The 18,181-nt window shown below is 33.0% G+C and overlaps 4 protein-coding genes and 1 long non-coding RNA gene across 15 annotated transcripts; 3 read left to right on the top strand and 2 right to left on the bottom strand.

Annotated features, from left to right (window-relative positions):
* The first annotated feature begins 59 nt into the window (after window positions 1-59).
* LOC107361044 (uncharacterized) lies at window positions 60-5,559 on the top strand. Of its 11 annotated transcripts, none has more exons than XR_016197921.1 (8): window positions 60-518; window positions 739-1,378; window positions 1,463-1,806; window positions 1,938-2,894; window positions 2,995-3,064; window positions 3,921-4,037; window positions 4,430-4,734; window positions 4,821-5,559. It is a non-coding gene; the product is annotated as an uncharacterized LOC107361044 (long non-coding RNA). The 11 variants fall into 11 exon arrangements; XR_016197924.1 differs by having other exon boundaries at window positions 4,430-4,744; XR_016197929.1 differs by having other exon boundaries at window positions 739-1,382; window positions 1,938-2,848; window positions 2,952-3,064.
* A 372-nt stretch (window positions 5,560-5,931) lies between these two features.
* crn (pre-mRNA splicing factor crn) lies at window positions 5,932-8,347 on the top strand. Its single transcript, XM_025160619.2, has 2 exons — window positions 5,932-6,166; window positions 6,309-8,347. Exons 1-2 carry the CDS (start codon window positions 6,038-6,040, stop codon window positions 8,280-8,282), a joined length of 2,103 nt encoding a protein of 700 aa, XP_025016387.2. The 5' UTR covers window positions 5,932-6,037; the 3' UTR covers window positions 8,283-8,347.
* On the bottom strand, window positions 8,273-9,406 carry LOC107361115 (uncharacterized). Its single transcript, XM_015927863.3, has one exon. The coding sequence runs from the start codon at window positions 9,220-9,222 to the stop codon at window positions 8,683-8,685; it is 540 nt and encodes a 179-aa protein (XP_015783349.1). The 5' UTR covers window positions 9,223-9,406; the 3' UTR covers window positions 8,273-8,682.
* A 900-nt stretch (window positions 9,407-10,306) lies between these two features.
* On the top strand, window positions 10,307-14,561 carry Ctr9 (RNA polymerase-associated protein Ctr9). Its single transcript, XM_089266240.1, has 2 exons — window positions 10,307-10,545; window positions 10,656-14,561. Exons 1-2 carry the CDS (start codon window positions 10,402-10,404, stop codon window positions 14,439-14,441), a joined length of 3,930 nt encoding a protein of 1,309 aa, XP_089122366.1. The 5' UTR covers window positions 10,307-10,401; the 3' UTR covers window positions 14,442-14,561.
* On the bottom strand, window positions 14,552-17,250 carry LOC107361114 (glucose-6-phosphate exchanger SLC37A4). The gene is made up of 7 exons (XM_015927862.3): window positions 17,094-17,250; window positions 16,821-17,004; window positions 16,365-16,597; window positions 15,934-16,177; window positions 15,353-15,511; window positions 14,932-15,270; window positions 14,552-14,854 (listed from the first exon to the last, which is right to left on the bottom strand). Exons 2-7 carry the CDS (start codon window positions 16,972-16,974, stop codon window positions 14,697-14,699), a joined length of 1,287 nt encoding a protein of 428 aa, XP_015783348.2. The 5' UTR covers window positions 16,975-17,004; window positions 17,094-17,250; the 3' UTR covers window positions 14,552-14,696.
* Between the last annotated feature and the right edge of the window lie 931 nt (window positions 17,251-18,181).

Here is an 18,181-nt window from a genome sequence, read left to right as displayed (position 1 = left end):
AATTTGATTAAAACTAAAACATGATAAAAAGTATTAAATTTTAAACCAAAGACTAACTTATCTTTGTTTTAAACCCATTGTTCTCATCGCCATCTTACGAAAAAATTGAATAATTAAACAAATACTGATAATTTTCCCTTTTTTAATCAATGATTGACCCCTTGGAGTTGCTAACTTAAAAGCTTAATGGTATAATCCTGTTGAATTATGTAAATCAGTGAAGCTTTCAATTCTTTATAATTGTTATATTACCATCCGTTTTTCATTAATCTTGATATCTCTCTATGTTTCACTCTCTAATGGTGTTTACCTCTCCAATAATCAACAGTCTGAACCTAATCATAATGGTCAATATTATGTCCTGGGTTATAACCTTTAATCGGATAAAAGCTAATGAGACTTTATCAAGGATAGATGAAGAGTTGAACGAATTATAATTTCAATCATCAGCAGCATCATGTGTTCCTGTTCTCATCTTTCTCTTCTCCTGATAAATATCATCAAAATTCTTACCTCAAGTAAGTATCATTAACAAACTTTTTTTTCACTTTTCCCAATTACACGAGCAATCATCGTACTACCTTTTTTCATTTTGAGTAAAGTAACAAAAATTGTTTAAGACTAACTTTTTTCTTCATCTTCTTTTAATCTATTTACGTCACCTTTCCTTTTCTTCATTATTCTCATCACCTTGAAAAACCCATCTCCATCTTTCCATCTATTGCTTTCAAATTGCAGAGAAAAAAAGAGTTGCACATCAATATTTAATGTAAATAACTTGGTTGGCGCCATTAGATCCAGTCAAACATCTTTCTTGATACTTACCACATGATGGTCACATCTCGTTATGTTCATCGCCAACAGTAAACATCATCAGACTTACATTTTTGGCTCCAATTTTGATATTACAACAATATAATTTCAAACTCCAAATTATGTTTAACCATACTATTTGCGAAACAGGTGTTCAAACAAGTGTTCAACAATCAAGAAACCATAATGGCGATGAAGATGGAAGGACATTGATGGCATCCAGCACAATAAAGCATTATGCCAGCATTACAAGTAAATAGTCACTGAATATTTGCTTCTTCTGCTGCATAATTATCATCATCATTAAGTCAACTTGTCAGTCAACTTATGCCTGTTAAATTTGGCAAAATAAGGCGGAAACTTGATAAATTTCTTGATGAATCTCTAAACTAGACCAGATCAAAGTGGAGTAAACCAAATCTAATCAGAACGTTCACAATTTTTCCGCTTTTACGCTTATATTTTGGCTTTTCACATGGCTTTCCAATTCATGTGCATTTTACGTTGGATAAGTATGCATTTTTTGCATGCAAATACAGAATTCAAGAATTTAAATTCTAAACTTGTGTGTAAAGCATCAATCTTACAATTTTAAAACTTTCTCAAAGAATTTAATAATTGCTTGATAATTTTTTTCTTGCTATTTCAGGCCCTGAATGTATAAAGCATCTTACAAATTTTCAAACCAATTGGCAAACTTGACAATGAAGGTTTGGAAAAGGGACAATCTCCAGGATTCTGGTTCCATTGTTGGACTCTGGATAATTCAAGGCTGAATTCAATCGGTTCCCGCAACTGTTCAACTCCCGCCCACGTTTTACGTCTAAAATGCACAGATTTTCCCTCAGTACTTCCACCTTTTTGCTATCAATTTGAAGTTAATCAAGTAATTCAATTGAAACAAAGGCGAATGAGAAGAGCTGAGTTGGGAACTAGGATTTTCCCAGTGCCACCATAAATCTAACTACACAAGTAGCCACAACAATAGTGCAAGTAAATGTTACTTTTTTGCTGCGATTATATTATATTATGAAATTTTGATTGTCTTTTTTGGCAGTTAAAATTTCACATTAATTTCAATTCCAAGAAAAAATTTAACATGAATTCTTTCTCTTTTTTTCTAGCTCAATGTGAAATAGTCTCGATGAACTTTAAGTTTGATTTATTCATTCAGATGGAAAGATAAATGAAAGTATCAAGTTTCCGGTTCACATTGCAAGTTGAAGGGAAGAAAGGGAAACACGAAAGCATCCAAAGATTTATCATCATGTGATGAAGAGTTTTGTGTGTTGTCCTGTCAAAATTGTAAACTGATGATGACGATGATGATGGTTTTCCCAAAAAGAAGCAGATTTAAAATCAGAAAGAAAATAAACAAAGACAAAAATCTAATTACAAAAATCCTGGTGACGTTGGTTAACCTCTTCGCCTTACAATTTGTTTTCCATCAAAATGATAACAATTAACAATCTGAATTATAGCGTAATAATTTTGATGTCTTGGAAACAATAAATAAGAAAGCAAAAGTAACGTTGGATTGATTAATGAAATGGTTGATGAACATGTTTACCCGATCCGATGATTTTAAACTTTCACCACAAAATTGCATTTTAAATTGCTATTTCCAATTATTGCAGTTAATTTATTGTCAAATTTTTATCCAGTTGAAACAATCGTTAAATTGATCTCACACGAAAAAAGACTAACCAGAATGGAAATGACCAAGGATGGCTTGATTCAATCATTCAGATATCTTTAATTTTTACATGATCAACACAAAACCTGATCATCAATTATCAGATTGATAAACATCGTTTACTGATCATTGATCTAATGTCTTATTGCTGTTGCATTTCAATGTCAATGAATGAACCTTTTCTTTACCTCTGCTATTACTTTTTAAATTGTTCATCTTAATCAAGTTGATTATCACGATGATCACCATCAGCATCCTAATAATCAATTTAATCATTCTCATCATCATTCTCAATTCTAATAAATTTCCTTGCAAGGCGTGTTCAATACTTGCATTCATGTAAGTATGAATAAATATAAATCTAACCCATTAAGGGTAAAGTCAGGTATTTATAACCTTTTTTTATTTTTATTTACCTTTTCTTTTTATTTACTATTAATAGTTTCACCATATTAATATAAATTAACTACTCATTATCATGTCAGGTACAAACTGTAAAGCAAGCAATCTCAAACATTTATCATTTAACCTAACAAATGGATGGATTCACAAAAGGTCTGAACATTTCCATATCAAATCAAATCATTTTTATTCTCAATTTCAAAAATAGTTATCGAGAATATCATTATTCAGAAAACAATAAATGGTCAGTTTTGTCCCTAAAAGATAGTGTTTATTGGATAGCATTAAACACAAGTCAATATTGACCAGGATTCAGTTATTTAGAGAAAATTTAATGGCCAATCAAGGCGAGAAAATATTCAAATTGTAAGTGTTTAGTGAAACAAGAAAACGATCTTGAGCCAACAATTGATTTATAATTGAATTGACAGGTTAATTATATTTCTTGGTTAACTTGATTCCAATTTTGACTTGATTTAACTATCAAATGAAACAGATTAACCTTGTAAACGTTTAACTCTAGATTGACTTGTTTTGTTGTTTTTTGTCTTTAAACGATAATCATCACCATCAAAGTCATGATTAACATCATCATTCTAATTATGTTAATCATTACACCGATTATCGCAAGACGATTACTGAGTTAAAATTGAAAAAAAACTAATATTGTACCATTAAACTTGTAAATTAGCTTGATTGGTATTTGATAATCCGTCTTTACTCTTAAACTAGTGAAATATTTATATCAAACTTGATGTTGCAAATGAAGCAGTTTAATATTTAATTAAATTTCTTGCTATCACAAGATTTAAAGTTGAATTAATTTAAAAGCTGTGAATCAATCAACAAAGATTAACCAATTGAGATTAATATCATTTACATGAATATGCATTGATTGATTGATTTCGCGAAACCAAGGCAATGTCAATCACTATTTTGTATTGTATTATCAAATGAGACAATTGTTGAAGTATTACTAACCTTTCAATATTTTAATTTATTTAAACAGGTTAAGGACATTACAATCACTATTGACTGCTGTGGCTATTCCAAGTTTCGGACATTCCATTATTCACTTGCTTTCCATGATACAGTTTAATGTCAACGATTTATTATATTACATGAGGTTAGTTGATTCAATAATCAAGGTTTGATCCAAGATCAAGTGTTGAGAAAAAACAAGTTACAAGCCAAGAAATTGGATTGTGATTACCATCGATGTATTGATTACATTGTTTTTGTTTTTGTTTTTCATTCGACTGTTTGATTGTCATCTGATTATCGGCTATTTTATATTAAATAATGAATTTAAGTTTCCATTTCTCATGGTTAATGGGAAATGTAAACATAATCAAAGATTGATTATGTTCTAGTTGCATGCATTTAATATAAATGGTTGGTAAAGCATAAAAAACGTTATCATCGGTAAATGTGACAAAAAAACAGTCTTGAACACTTTAATATCTTTATTATTAATACATGCAGTAATAAATGTGTTGATTAAATATTATATTGCAGTATTATTGAAAGCTATATGCCCTGAGGAAGAGACAATGAAAATAATTGAGTTTTTAAATAACTTTTGGTCTCAACTGGATGGGAAAAGCTTACTGGAAAAATATTTGCTGTTATACTTTAATCAGATTTCAGTCTAAAGTCAATCAAAAAACATTGGCAACCGGAGTTTCGTTTGGATCATTGATAACTTGTTCAATCATCATATAAATGTTGATAATTGTTCCATAATCTGTTTTTGGATGGTAAAGCTGTTAAAAAACAGCTTACAATATTTACTTCAACCATAATCACCTTGCTAAATACAAGTAAACCAAAGTGAAGAAGACGCAAAACTCCCAACTCTGAATTATCTTCATTTTCTTATTTCTTTTTTTCTTTTTCTTCTATCAAGGTTTTCTTTTGATTATCGACAAATGGTGATGTTGAATCAAGCATAGAAATGATTATGGATTTGATGAAATTACATGATAAATCATTGGCTAGAGAAACCAAAAATATCTTAAGGATAATTTGGGGAAATCTGTCTTCTCCTCGCTTTGCCGTATTGCACTTCAAATTGTGGTCTCAATACTATTTACAAGGATTTTAATCATCTTCACCATCAGAATAAACCATCATTATAATATCCAATTCTGGCCTCTTTTTACATTTTTTTATGCCTTGGAACGCGCTCATTTGGAATCACCTTGGATATTGAACTCTATTGGTTTCGAAGTAAATAATCACTTTATACAGATTAATATGGCTCACAGTTAAATATAAATAGTTGACAGTTTAATATCTTTGCTGTTTAAAAGACATGAGGGTGAATTGCTGCCTTAAACGGCAAACTGTTTGTAATTGTACAAATTCAAATCATCAACCTGGTCTTTATGTTTTTTTACCATTCAATGTAACCATTTATGTATGATTAACTTGGTTGATTATTATTATTAAGTCTTTATATGTTTTTGACGATTATCATTGGTTAACCCTTGAGCTGTGTTTCAAATGTTGATTCACTGTTTTCACTTTTACAACATTCATAACAAATGCACTGAGTTGTGGGCTCTTTTGCTTCTACCTTTTTTATTTGATTTTATTATTTCTCTGTTTATTGGAATAATGATTAAATTCAGTTAATGCGTTAATATTTTATTGAAAATTTAATTTTCATATTTTCTTATTGACTTTGAAGTTTCAAGTTTGAAATGAAAAAAAACATCTTCTTGTCAATTCACTTTTTAGTACAGAAAATCGTTTTATGAGGATAAATTATGTTTCTCTCAGAAAAATGAGAAACAACATGGGATGATTAAGAGTAATTAAAAGTAAATTTATTTTGTTGGGCTTAATTACTTTAACCTTTCTTCAGATTTCAATTAAAAATTAAGTTTCATTTCAAATTTCCATCCAAAAATACATTTTTTCATACGTTGATTAAAGCGTCATCTTTCGTTAATGATTGGTACTAGAATAAACAACAAAACAACATTTCTCTATTTTAGTGGTTATTTTGAATCACTGCTGTCTTTTTTATTTGTTACTAGCATTTGTTGTTACTATTTTGGATAAATTTTTCATCAGACTCATTTTATTATATATTTATTTTACTGTTAATATATCAAAATGGCTTCTACATTGAAGGGCAAAGCTGCCAAGACCAAAGTGAAGGATAAGACACCCGCTGAAATACAAATCACTGCTGAACAGTTGATTAGAGAAGCCAAGGAAAGAGACTTGGAGATATTACCACCGGTAAGTTTATTAAACTATTGAATCGTAATAATTTAATTTTCAGCTTGACTTTTGATTGGTTACTTTGAACCTTAAATTAAAGCTTCATGAAAGAGTCCTGTTTATATTGAATTAAAATTTTACATTTATCTTCTATCTTTAGCCACCAAAACAAAAGATATCTGATCCTGAAGAATTAGCTGAGTATCAATTGCGAAAAAGGAAAGCATTCGAAGATAATATAAGAAAGAATCGACTTTCCATAGCTAATTGGATTAAGTATGCTGAATGGGAACACAGTCAACAAGAGATCCAGCGAGCTCGCTCTGTTTACGAGAGAGCCTTGGATGTGGATCCACGATGCATTACCTTGTGGCTTCGTTATGCTGAAATGGAAATGAAAAATCGCCAAGTGAACCATGCAAGAAATGTTTTTGACCGAGCTGTACGATTATTGCCTAGATGTAACCAATTTTGGTACAAATATACTTACATGGAAGAAATGTTGGGCAACGTTCCAGGTTGCCGACTAGTTTTTGAAAGATGGATGGCTTGGAAACCGGAAGAACAAGCCTGGTTAACTTACATTAATTTTGAAGTTAGGTACAAAGAATTAGATTTAGCTCGAACTATTTACACACGATTCATAACAGTTCATCCCGAGATAAAGAACTGGATCAGGTTTGCAAAGTTCGAGGAGCGTAACGGTTTTGTCAGCAATGCTCGTGAAATTTATGAAAAAGCAGTGGAATATTTTGGTGATGAAAACATGGATGAAACTTTGCTTCTAGCTTTTGCTAAGTTTGAAGAACGCCAAAAGGAACACGAAAGAGTCAAAGCTATCTACAGATTTGCCTTAGAAAAGCTTCCTCGAGAAGAATCTCAAGAACTATTCAAACAATATACTATCTACGAGAAAAAATATGGTGACCGAGAAGGAATAGAAGATGTTATAATGAATAAACGCAAATTTAAATATGAACAAGACTTGCAAGAAAATTCACACAACTATGATACTTGGTTTGATTATATCCGACTTGTTGAAGGAGAAGGAGATATTGAAGCCATTAGAAGGATATATGAAAGAGCTGTGGCCAACATTCCACTTAAACGAGAGAAACGTTTCTGGCGACGGTACATTTATCTGTGGATTTATTATGCTATCTTTGAAGAGTTAACAGCTGAAGATTTGGAACGAGCTCATGAAGTTTATCAATTTTGTTTACGTCTAATACCTCATAAATCTTTTACCTTTGCCAAATTTTGGGTTATGGCTGCTAAGTTTGAAATAAGGCGCAAAAATCTTCAAGCAGCTCGTAAAATATTGGGGACATCTATTGGTCTATGTCCAAAAGATAAACTTTTCCGCGAATATATTGAAATAGAATTACAACTAAGAGAATTTGATCGTTGTCGAACATTATACCAAAAATTACTCGAATTCTGTCCAGAGAACTGTTCCTCATGGTTAAGATTTGCTGAACTGGAAACTGCACTCGGTGAATACGAAAGAGCTCGGAAAATCTACGAGATTGCTATTTCTCAAGATAGATTGGATATGCCAGAAGTAATTTGGAAGTCTTACATTGATTTCGAAGTTGACCAAGAAGAATTTGAAAATGCTCGAAATTTATATGAAAGATTATTGGAAAGAACTAAACACGTCAAAGTTTGGATCAGTTTTGCAAAATTCGAGCTTTTAGCTTCAAGTGATGAGACAATAAGTGACAGTAACATTGCTCAAGCAAGAACCGTCTTTGAAAGAGCCAATAAAGCGTTAACCGATAACGAGGAAAAAGAAGCTCGTCTTATGCTTCTCGAAGCATGGCAAGAATTCGAAGGAGAACACGGTGATGAAAGAACTAAACAACAAGTCGAATCATTGATGCCAAAGAAGGTTAAAAAGAGACGAAAGATCACAAATGACGATGGATCAGATGGCGGTTGGGAGGAATATGTGGATTATATTTTCCCAGACGATGATAGTGTTAAACCTCATATGAGACTACTGGAGCTAGCCAAGAAATGGAAGAAACAAATTACTGAAGCTCCAACTACGACGAATGAATCAACAGATGAGAATAAAGATAGCAGTAATAGTAGTAAACATAGTGATGAAGAACAGAGTGAAGATTAATGTAAATTTTAACGATTCAGTCTTTTTGCAAAAAAAGAGAAAAGAAAACTTTTTTCCATAATGAATACAGCGTTTTTGTTTTTTGTTTGTCTCAATCGACAAATAACAGTACATTCACATGAACACTGAGAAAATTTGTTGGTAATGGTTGTTGAAGAGTAAATAGCTGCTGATTGCGCGACACGATATTAAGTTAGATTGAAATTTTCATCAGCCATGTGTTGAATCAGTACAAGAATTCATAAGTCTGTGGTGTGAGAGGAACGAAAGATAGAAAGAGAGGAAAGAGCAAAGATAGCGAAAGATAGAGTGTGAAAGGGTTCGGAAAAGGGTAGTTGAGGAAAAAAATCAAAAAAAGAGAAAGAGTTTTACAAAATAGATATTGTGAAAAAAGAGATTCTCATTTTACTTCCAATTTCATTTGTAAATTTTTCTTCTCCTCCTCTAATTTATCCATCCTTTTCCACAATTTATTGACTAAAGCTTCCTGCTCTTGTTCCAACGTATTCTCAAGTTCAACCTTTTCTCTCCTTAATTGCTCTAAGCTTTGTTGTTTCTGGTTAGTTTCACTTTCCAATTTCTCTATTTTTCCCATCAATTTTGCAATTAGAACACCATTTTCGTGTTGATGTGTCTTTTCAAATTCCTTCTTCTCAGCCAACAGTTGGTTCAGCTTTCGGCTTAAATCATTGGTTAGACATTCTTCTTCTTGCTCATATTTGAGAGCAATGATCTCTTTCTCCTTTTTAAGAGCTTCAATTTGTTTCAACAACGTATTACTAATAAATTCTTCCTCCTGTTCAGCTTTAGCTTGGATGGTTACATAGGCTTCCTTCAGTTTTTTGTTCTCCTCGGTTAAATGCTTAATCCTAAATTTGAGTGATTCATTTTCAATCTGGAGCCGACGATTTTCTTGTTCCAGTTTTTGTTTTTCATCCATTGCACCACCAGAAAAAAAATAATTTAAGAAAAAGAAGGAAGAGATCGAAGACGAAGGCAAAACTGAGACACAACTATGATGATTTACACTCACAGGTTGTTGAAAAAAAATACAGTATTAACATTAAGACAAAAATATTTATCAAAACAGACAATAACAACTATTAAATCAAGAATATGTTTGAGCAAAATACACAAGGAGCTCGATGAGTTTAGCTCATATGTTAAATCAACCAACTTCCATCTAACGGTTAAAGCAGTAACCACATTGAAAACTGTATCATTTTATCACTTAAACAACAAAATTCATTAATTGATAACTAATACCATCTAATATTAGTCTTGAACCAACCAACCCATTAAAATCAACCGCCTTCCCAGCCAGTAACATGTTACATGGATTCCGTTGAACAAATGATCGTCCAGCTGTAACCAAACAATCTCCAATGGTCACAATGAACCTTAATTGTCAATGATCAACTAAGATTAAGCTAATTCATCAAGTAATGATTGGCTGACCCTATTGCATTATTACATCCCGAATAACGAAATATTATGAATTGAAATCAGTAAATCCATGTTTTAAAATATAACCATTAAATTGCTTGGTCTTGTTATTTAATGTAAACATATTCAACAGCTAAATATAAGTTACATATGTTGTATTGATAACTCATATTTAATTGCAGCAAATTTTTATGCTCATTTAAAAAATGATCACGTTGTAATGACGTCAATCGTGTTTAATATGTTTACTGTTTCAATTAATTTCACCACATTGAACTAGATCAATTAAAATCATGAACTTGAACAGATTAAATGTTTATTGTTTTCATAATGATTTGGGATAATTTTTTCAATTGGAAAAATTTTAATGTTTACGAAATTGTAAATTATAATAATCTCATGTTCAATGGAAAAATAAAGCTCATTGGTTTTTTGAATTTATTAAAATTATGTTGTTGTTCCAATTTGATTTAATCGCAATCATCTTAATTCATCTTCATAATTAGATTTAACTGTTAAGTATTAAGAGATTTGAATTTGGCGCCCTATCGGCATCTTGCTGTTATTCGGTTTTAGTTTCTCCTAGAAGCCGTTTCCATGTTGTTTGATAGCTTGTGTTATCAATTTTGTTAATGACAACTTTTAAGATTTATATTGATTTATTTCAGTCATAATGCCTGATAAAATTGAAATCCCTTTACGGGATAGTATTGATGAAGTTATTGAGTTAAACATTGAAAATTTACCTGAAGGCTCAGAAGTGCTTGAAATTTTACGACAAGAACAACCTATTCTCAATGTTTGGATCTCTTTGGCGGTAAGTTTCGTGGTCTAATCTTAAATCTATAATCTCTGATACTGTTATAAAAAAATTTTTACACTTTTTCAAACGCTAATCATGTTTATGTCATCTCTTTTTCTAATCAGGTTGAATACTACAAGCAAGGTAAACATGAAGATTTCGTGCATATTTTGGATGTCTGTGTTGAAAGAATCTTGGTATTCTTGGAGCAAAAGAATACCAATCTACCAAGAGAGCATTGTCTTGATTATCCCGAATATGAAAAGGATATGATGCGTGCTTTAGATACTTTAGCTGCTTACTACATCAAGCTTGGAAACCGAGAAAAGAATCGAGATAAAAAGAAGGATTTTTTCAACAAGGCTCATCATCTTTTCACTATCGGTGACAAGATAATTATGTATGATCAAAACCATCTGCTTGGTAAAACATACCTGTGTTTTCTCGAAGGTGACAAAATGGATCAAGCTGATGCACAGTTTAACTTTGTTATGGGACAAGCTCAGAACAATATGGCAGCTTTGCTAGGTAAAGCATGCATTGCATTTAACAAGAAAAATTATGCCGGAGCCTTAGCTCAGTACAAAAGAGCCTTACGTAGTAATCCTAATTGCCCAGCTGACGTTCGGCTAGGACTTGGTCACTGTTTTTACAAGCTTGGCAAACCTGAAAAGGCTCGCCTTTCATTTGAAAGAGCCTTGCAACTGGATCCACAATGTGTTGGTGCTCTAGTAGGACTTGCTTTGCTAGAATTGAACGATAAAACACCAGAATCTATTAGGAAAGGAGTACAGATGCTTTCCAAAGCTTATACAATTGATCCTACTGACCCCATGGTTCTTAATCATCTTGCCAATCATTTTTTCTTCAAAAAAGACTATAGCAAAGTTCAGCATCTTGCCCTTCATGCTTTTCACAACACTGAAAATGAGGCTATGAGAGCTGAAAGCTGTTATCAACTTGCAAGAGCATTCCATATCCAAGGAGATTATGATCAAGCTTTCCAATATTACTATCAAGCAACACAATTCGCCTCTCCCCAGTTTGTTTTACCTCAATTTGGTTTAGGCCAAATGTACATTCATCGTAAAGATACTGAAAACGCTTCTCAGTGTTTTGAAAAAGTTTTAAAAGCTCATCCTGATAACTATGAAACTATGAAAATTCTAGGTTCTCTATATGCCCAATCAAATAATCAAAATAAACGAGACCAGGCAAAAACTTATTTAAAAAAGGTCACTGATCAATGTCCCGATGATGTTGAAGCCTGGATAGAATTGGCACAAATTTTGGAACAGTCTGATCTACAGGGAGCCTTATCAGCTTATGGAACTGCAATTAAAATTCTCAAAGAAAAAGTGCAAGTTGACATACCATCAGAAATTTACAATAATATTGCCGCTTTACATTTTCGTTTGGGTCATTTGGAAGATGCAATGAAAAATTATGAAGCTGCATTAGAACGATGTAAACAAGAAGAATCTAACGATGAACATTATTATGGTTGCATCTCTGTCACGATTAACTATAACTTGGCCAGATTGTATGAGGCAATGCATTTCTATGATAAAGCAGAAAAAATTTACAAAGATATTTTGCGTGAACATCCAAACTATATCGATTGTTACCTTCGTTTAGGATGTATGGCAAGAGATCGTGGCCAGATTTACGATGCTTCTGATTGGTTCAAAGAAGCTCTTCAGGTTGACCAAGATAACCCTGAAGCTTGGTCACATATCGGTATTCTTCATTTTGCTAAACAAGAGTGGGGTCCTGGACAGAAAAAATTCGAGCGTATTTTAAAGAAAGAGTCAACAGCTCAAGACACTTATTCACATTTAGCTCTAGCCAATGTTTGGCTTCAAACTCTTCATCAACCAAACAAGGATAAAGAGAAAGTTAAAAGACATCAACAAAGAGCATTATCACATTATAAACAAATCCTCCATATGGACAACAACAATATTTATGCAGCTAACGGAATCGGTGCTGTTCTTGCCCACAAAGGATACATTTCTGAATCTCGAGATGTTTTCGCTCAAGTGCGAGAAGCAACAGCTGAATTTCCCGATGTGTGGGTAAATATTGCTCACATATATGTTGAACAGAAACAATATGTTGCTGCAATTCAAATGTACGAAAATTGTTTGAAAAAATTCTATCGACATGATAACACAGAAATTCTTCAGTATTTGGCTCGAGCTTATTTTAAATGTGGTAAATTGCGAGAATGTAAAAATGTACTCTTAAAATGCCGTCGAGTTGCACCTCAAGACACTGTAATTCTGTACAATCTTGCCCTAGTGCTTCAAAAGCTGGCCACTCATGTTCTTGAAGATAGTAAAAGCAATGTTCAAGTTGTTCTTAAAGCTGTCCATGAACTTGGTTTAGCTCATAAATATTTCCAATACCTGTCAGTTAGTGGTGATAAGATGAAGTTTGACTTAAATGCTGCTTCGATGGAAGCTAAACACTGTCAAGATTTATTGAGTCAAGCACAATACCATGTTGCAAGAGCTCGAAGATTGGACGAAGAAGAAAAAGAAATCAGAAGAAAACAAGAATTGGAACGAGAAGCTCTTCGTCAAAAGATGGAGGATGAACAGAAACGGGCAGAAGAAGAAAAGATAAAACAAGAAAAGGAACTGATTCAAAAGAGACAACAGTTTGTTGAGCAAACCAAAAACAAATTACAATTCCAAGATCTACCAGACGAAAAACCCTCTAAAAAAGGTAAATCAAGAAAGGCTGGTGCTGATGACGATTTTGTTACAGATGGAGACGGATCTGGAGATGAAAATGTTCGCCCTCGTAAGAAGGCTAAAGTTGGTTCTGGTGATGAAGGAGAAAAGAAACGTATCAAGAAAAAGAGGCGACCTAAGGTTGAAAAAGGATCAGGTGATGAATCTGATGCTGGAACAGCTGACCGAAAAGAAGAAAGGAAACGACGTCGAAAACATAAGGATAAACGATCTTCAAAGAAAAAGTCATCTGAATCTTCCAAAAAACAACCAAAAGCGGTAGAAATCGCAGCAAAATCAAAAGGACGAGTTGTTTCTCGAGAATTCGTCTCAGATTCTGACTCAAGCTCTGATGATGAACAACGAGAGCAACCTTTAGTTATCGCCCAAGAATCTGACGCTGAAGCTAGTCCTAAAATTTCTTCTGAAGAATCACCATCAGGTTCAGGATCAGGATCAGCGTCAGGATCAGACTCAGATTCATTAATTGCTAAAAAGAAAGCTAAAAAAGTCAAAGTAAGCAAAAAGAAACAACGCAAATCGAAAGTTATTGATTCTGAAGAGGAGGATTCAGATGCTAAGTCAGATGAAAGTCCAAAGAAAGAAAAGAAGGGAAAAGCTAAAAAGTTTGCTCTTAAAAAATTCGTTGCTTCAGACTCTGAAGAAAATGATCAACAAGAAAAAGAAGAGAAGGATGACGAAGAAGATGAAGAAAATGAAAAAGAAGACAAAGAGGAAAGTGAAAATGAAAGAAGCGACAACGAAAAAAGTGATAACGAAAGAAGCGACAATCATAGCGAAAATCAGAGTGATGCCCAAAGTGATAACCAAAGTGATAGTGAAAAAAGTGAAGCTGAACGTGAAGCTGATAAAGATAGTGAACAAGAGCAAGATCAAGAGGAAAGAGATGATCAAAATGATGCTGAAGAAGAAGAACCTGAGCAACAAAAAGATGACGATTCATCCGAGTCTGAAGGGTCACCAATGCCTGTCAAAAAAGAAGAAGCCTCTGATTCTGAGGTTGAAAGAAGTCCAGCTCGATCTGACAATAGTCAAGATGACGAAGACAGTCAACAGAGTCAACAAAGCCAACAAAGTCAGCAAAGCCAACGGAGCCAGCAGAGTCAACAAAGTCCACAAAGCCAACAAAGTAGTGGAGATGAATCATAACTCAACATCAATATCTAAAATGACCTCTCACAATATCCACTGACCATCAAACAATCTTATGAAAATTAACAAAATTTAATGGAATTTGTAAATAATTAAATTCATCTATATTTCCATAAATGCCAAAACATTTATTCTTACTACAAATATTAATAGATTAAATCTCTAAACAATAGTAAAATTTACATATAAAAGTATAGAGTAATAATATTTATGAAGAAAACTAATTCGTGTAAAATTATAGTTATTTCTTGATCATTCTGCTTTCCGTTTATCGCTTGGAATAAATTTGACATAGAAACACATGATGAACACGGTGAAAATGGTGACAATTTCAAGTAAAAAGAAGATTGATCCCCATGAATAGAAGGCAGCAACATAACTGAATGGTAATCCCGAGATTATGGCACCAACTGTAAAGTAGAAAATTGTTGAAACATAAAATTAAGATCATAAATTCAATTTAACGGAAAAGGATAAATTAATTTACCATTTGCTGAAAGAGCAACAATAGCATGAGCAGTTCCGGAAAGATGTAATGGAGCGGATTCGGTGGCTAATATGCCGAATAAAGCGATCGGCCCATAAAGACAAGCTCCGAGAACGAATCCGATGGAAGCAATTGTAAATTTCGTTGTATCTGGAGTTATTTGGAAGTATAAAAGATGAAAACAAACAGCAAGACCAATCATCATTAAAATGGCCACAGGCATTCGCCCTTTAACGGTGTTTTTTTCTTTTCTTAATTTGAGGTAAACGTCAGTTAACCAGCCAGCAAAAATCGAGCCAACAAAGCCTCCACTTTCAATGCTACTAGTGAATCCACTCGCTATAGTTAATATAAAGTATATTCGTCTAAAGATCATAAGGATTTCATATTATGCCGGATTTCAATAAAATGATGAACTCACCAACATATTGAGACTGTTTTCGCTCTTCCATTAAATAAACTTGTCCCCAATCAGTTGAACTTGTCTTGGAACAAGACACACTCATATAAGCAATTGCTACAATCCATAGCATCGGTGATTTTATAAGGTCATTAATAGTTTCTTTGCCCTGTGATTTGCCTGTGATTAAATATTTACATTAGTAAAAGTTAGTTAGTAAAGGGATAAAGACATAAAGTAATTTCGATTTTCAGACTTTTGTTGAATCTGCAGAAAAACTTTTTCAATTTTCAGTATCTAATGCTGTAAAACTTGAAGTTGGCTATTAATAATAAAACATGTTGGCAGAGTGTGTCAGAAGAACTCCAACAAGACTTCGGATAATTGCGCTATAAAAGCAATGATTAAATATTGTGATTATATATTCTTGGTTGTTTCTCTCGACTTTCACGTGCGCATAGACTTTGCATCTTACATTTGTTAGGTGTATAAAGAAATACTCAACGAAAATAGAGACAAGATTTGTTAAAAGATTGATTAGTTTCCAGGTGCAGTCTAACTTACTTCAACTAGTCTTGGACAAAATAATAAGGCTAATATACCTTTTTTGTCTTGCTTTTGAGATTGGCCAAAACCCTTCAGTCCGATCTCAGTTGGTGAATTTATCAAGAAAAGTAGCGCGACTACACCAAAGAAGACAGAAACTGCTCCTGAGAAGAAAATGCTTGTTCTCCAACCATAAGTTGTAGTCAAGAAAGCTGCCACGAATGGTGAAATTCCTCCTGAGATGTTAATGCTCGCTGATAGTAAACTCCACCACGTTCCAAATGAAACTGGATCATACCACTGGAATTAAAGAATGGATGATTAGATTAGAAAGATTTTAAGGGATAAGAGACAAATAGGAGAGATAAGAGCTAATGATCAATTATATCATTTTGGAAAAGTTCAGTTGGTAGCTCTCAAAAGAATAGAAACTTATTACAGATTTGAATCGATGATAGTAACTAGGTAAAGATTGAAAACAACTTACCTCACGAAGTAACTTGGCACAAGCAGGCCAACCAGCTCCTTGGGCCAATCCATTCAAAAACCAAAGACCGGTGAAAACAGAAACTGAATCACTGAATGAGAAGGCTATCGTAATCAATCCACTGGCAATTAATCCGAAAGAGAAAAGAAGACGAGCACTGATACGATCAGATAAAATTCCTCCGGCAAATTTACTAATTGCATAAGCCAAATTTTGACTGCTAGCAATTAAACCTTTTGATAGAGGGAAGAATAAGGAATAAAGATGATACAGGTTGAAGAAATCAACAAAAGAGTTGTACTTTTATGTTTTGATTTCTTTTGTTGGCTCAGCTGTTCACATGATGTTGATGTGATGTAGTTGGGTATTTCTAATAATAACATTTTTGACTAACTCCAAAAGGTTTCATATTCTTTGATACATCAACCATAAGTAAATTACTTTGCCACAACTAACCAGCTTCATTTGTTCCCAGTCCCTGGCCCATCATTGATGGCATCGCCAGTGAAACACTTTTTCGGTTCAGGCCATAACTTCCATAACCAAGGAATAGTGATGTAAATATATTGAATTGAAAACGTTTCAATTTCGTTTCTTTTGAAATGGCCATCTTTGTTAACCAACTGACAACCAACCGATTCTGTAAATAAATGATAGACAAGAAAAAGAAATGATTATTGAATAGTTTGGTGATGAGAAAATTACTTCATAATATTCAAAATTACCAACCTTGAAATTGTTTACCAATGTAGCAAACTTGATTGAAGAAAACTCAAAATAAAAGAGAGAAATAAACTGAATAAAATTAAAGATAACCAGTTAAATAAATTCCATTGAATAAGTAAACAGACTAAACCAATGCCAACTACTTTGGTTAGCTATCGTTGTTAAGAGTGGATCATCAGCATGATAATCATCATAATCGTCTCCATAGTCATCCCCAGATGATAACTAGTATAACATGTTTCCAAGGAGAAATTACCAGATCCAATTCAGCTATTATTCTCAACTGTCTCAACAATTAATATTAGATGTGATTGTGAAACATAAACATTAGCACCTTTCCATAAGAAAAATTAGATTGCAAGTTGCACCAGTCGTTCACATTAAAGAGTTTTTAAAGCTGTAACACGAATGCTCAGACAACCGATCATTTTCAATTCGAGTGATAATCGATCCTTTGAATAGCCGACTACTCAAGTGAAGATTAACTGATGATATTTTATACGTTTTTAATTGCAAACTAAAATAATTAACATTAAATTTTACATTCGTTTAATTTCACAGCAGGTTTTGTCTATTAATCAAGAACTACTGCTCGACAAATAGTAGGAATAAGCTATTTTAACGAACTGTTGTTATTCAGTTACTGTTTTCGTTATATTTACATCAAATTAATTAAATACTCGAACTGTTATCAATCTCAGTTCGTTTTTTCTTCTCGATGAGCTACAGACTCATAGATTCTACCAACTCTAGAAGGTTAAAAGTGTTACATAAACAAAACGTTAGTCTATGGTTGAAGAGTGCGCTTCAAGTGAAAGGCAACGAGTGATGGAAATTTAACTTTCCCATTATTGATAAGTTGAAGCAAATTATTTCCGATTGCAATTTGACAACATTCATTAACCAAGTCACTAAGTCACTCAGAAATTAATTTTCACATTCAAGATGTATTTATATCCTCATTGACATTGTACTTAAATGAGTGCAGACTGTTGAGATTCCCTGACAAAACTGATACATCAGCTTGTATACCTTTTCAATAAAAATAAATGATACTTCAACATGGACATTGACATATGGAAATTTGAATG

The sequence above is a fragment of the Tetranychus urticae genome, chromosome 1, assembly GCF_039701765.1.
Source record: "Tetranychus urticae isolate SD_2017Ah chromosome 1, NJAU_TeUrti_SD_1.0, whole genome shotgun sequence".
NCBI classification, from domain to species: Eukaryota; Metazoa; Arthropoda; class Arachnida; order Trombidiformes; family Tetranychidae; genus Tetranychus; species Tetranychus urticae.
Note: the sequence above shows the minus strand (reverse complement) of the source record. Positions and strands in the feature narration are given on the sequence as shown.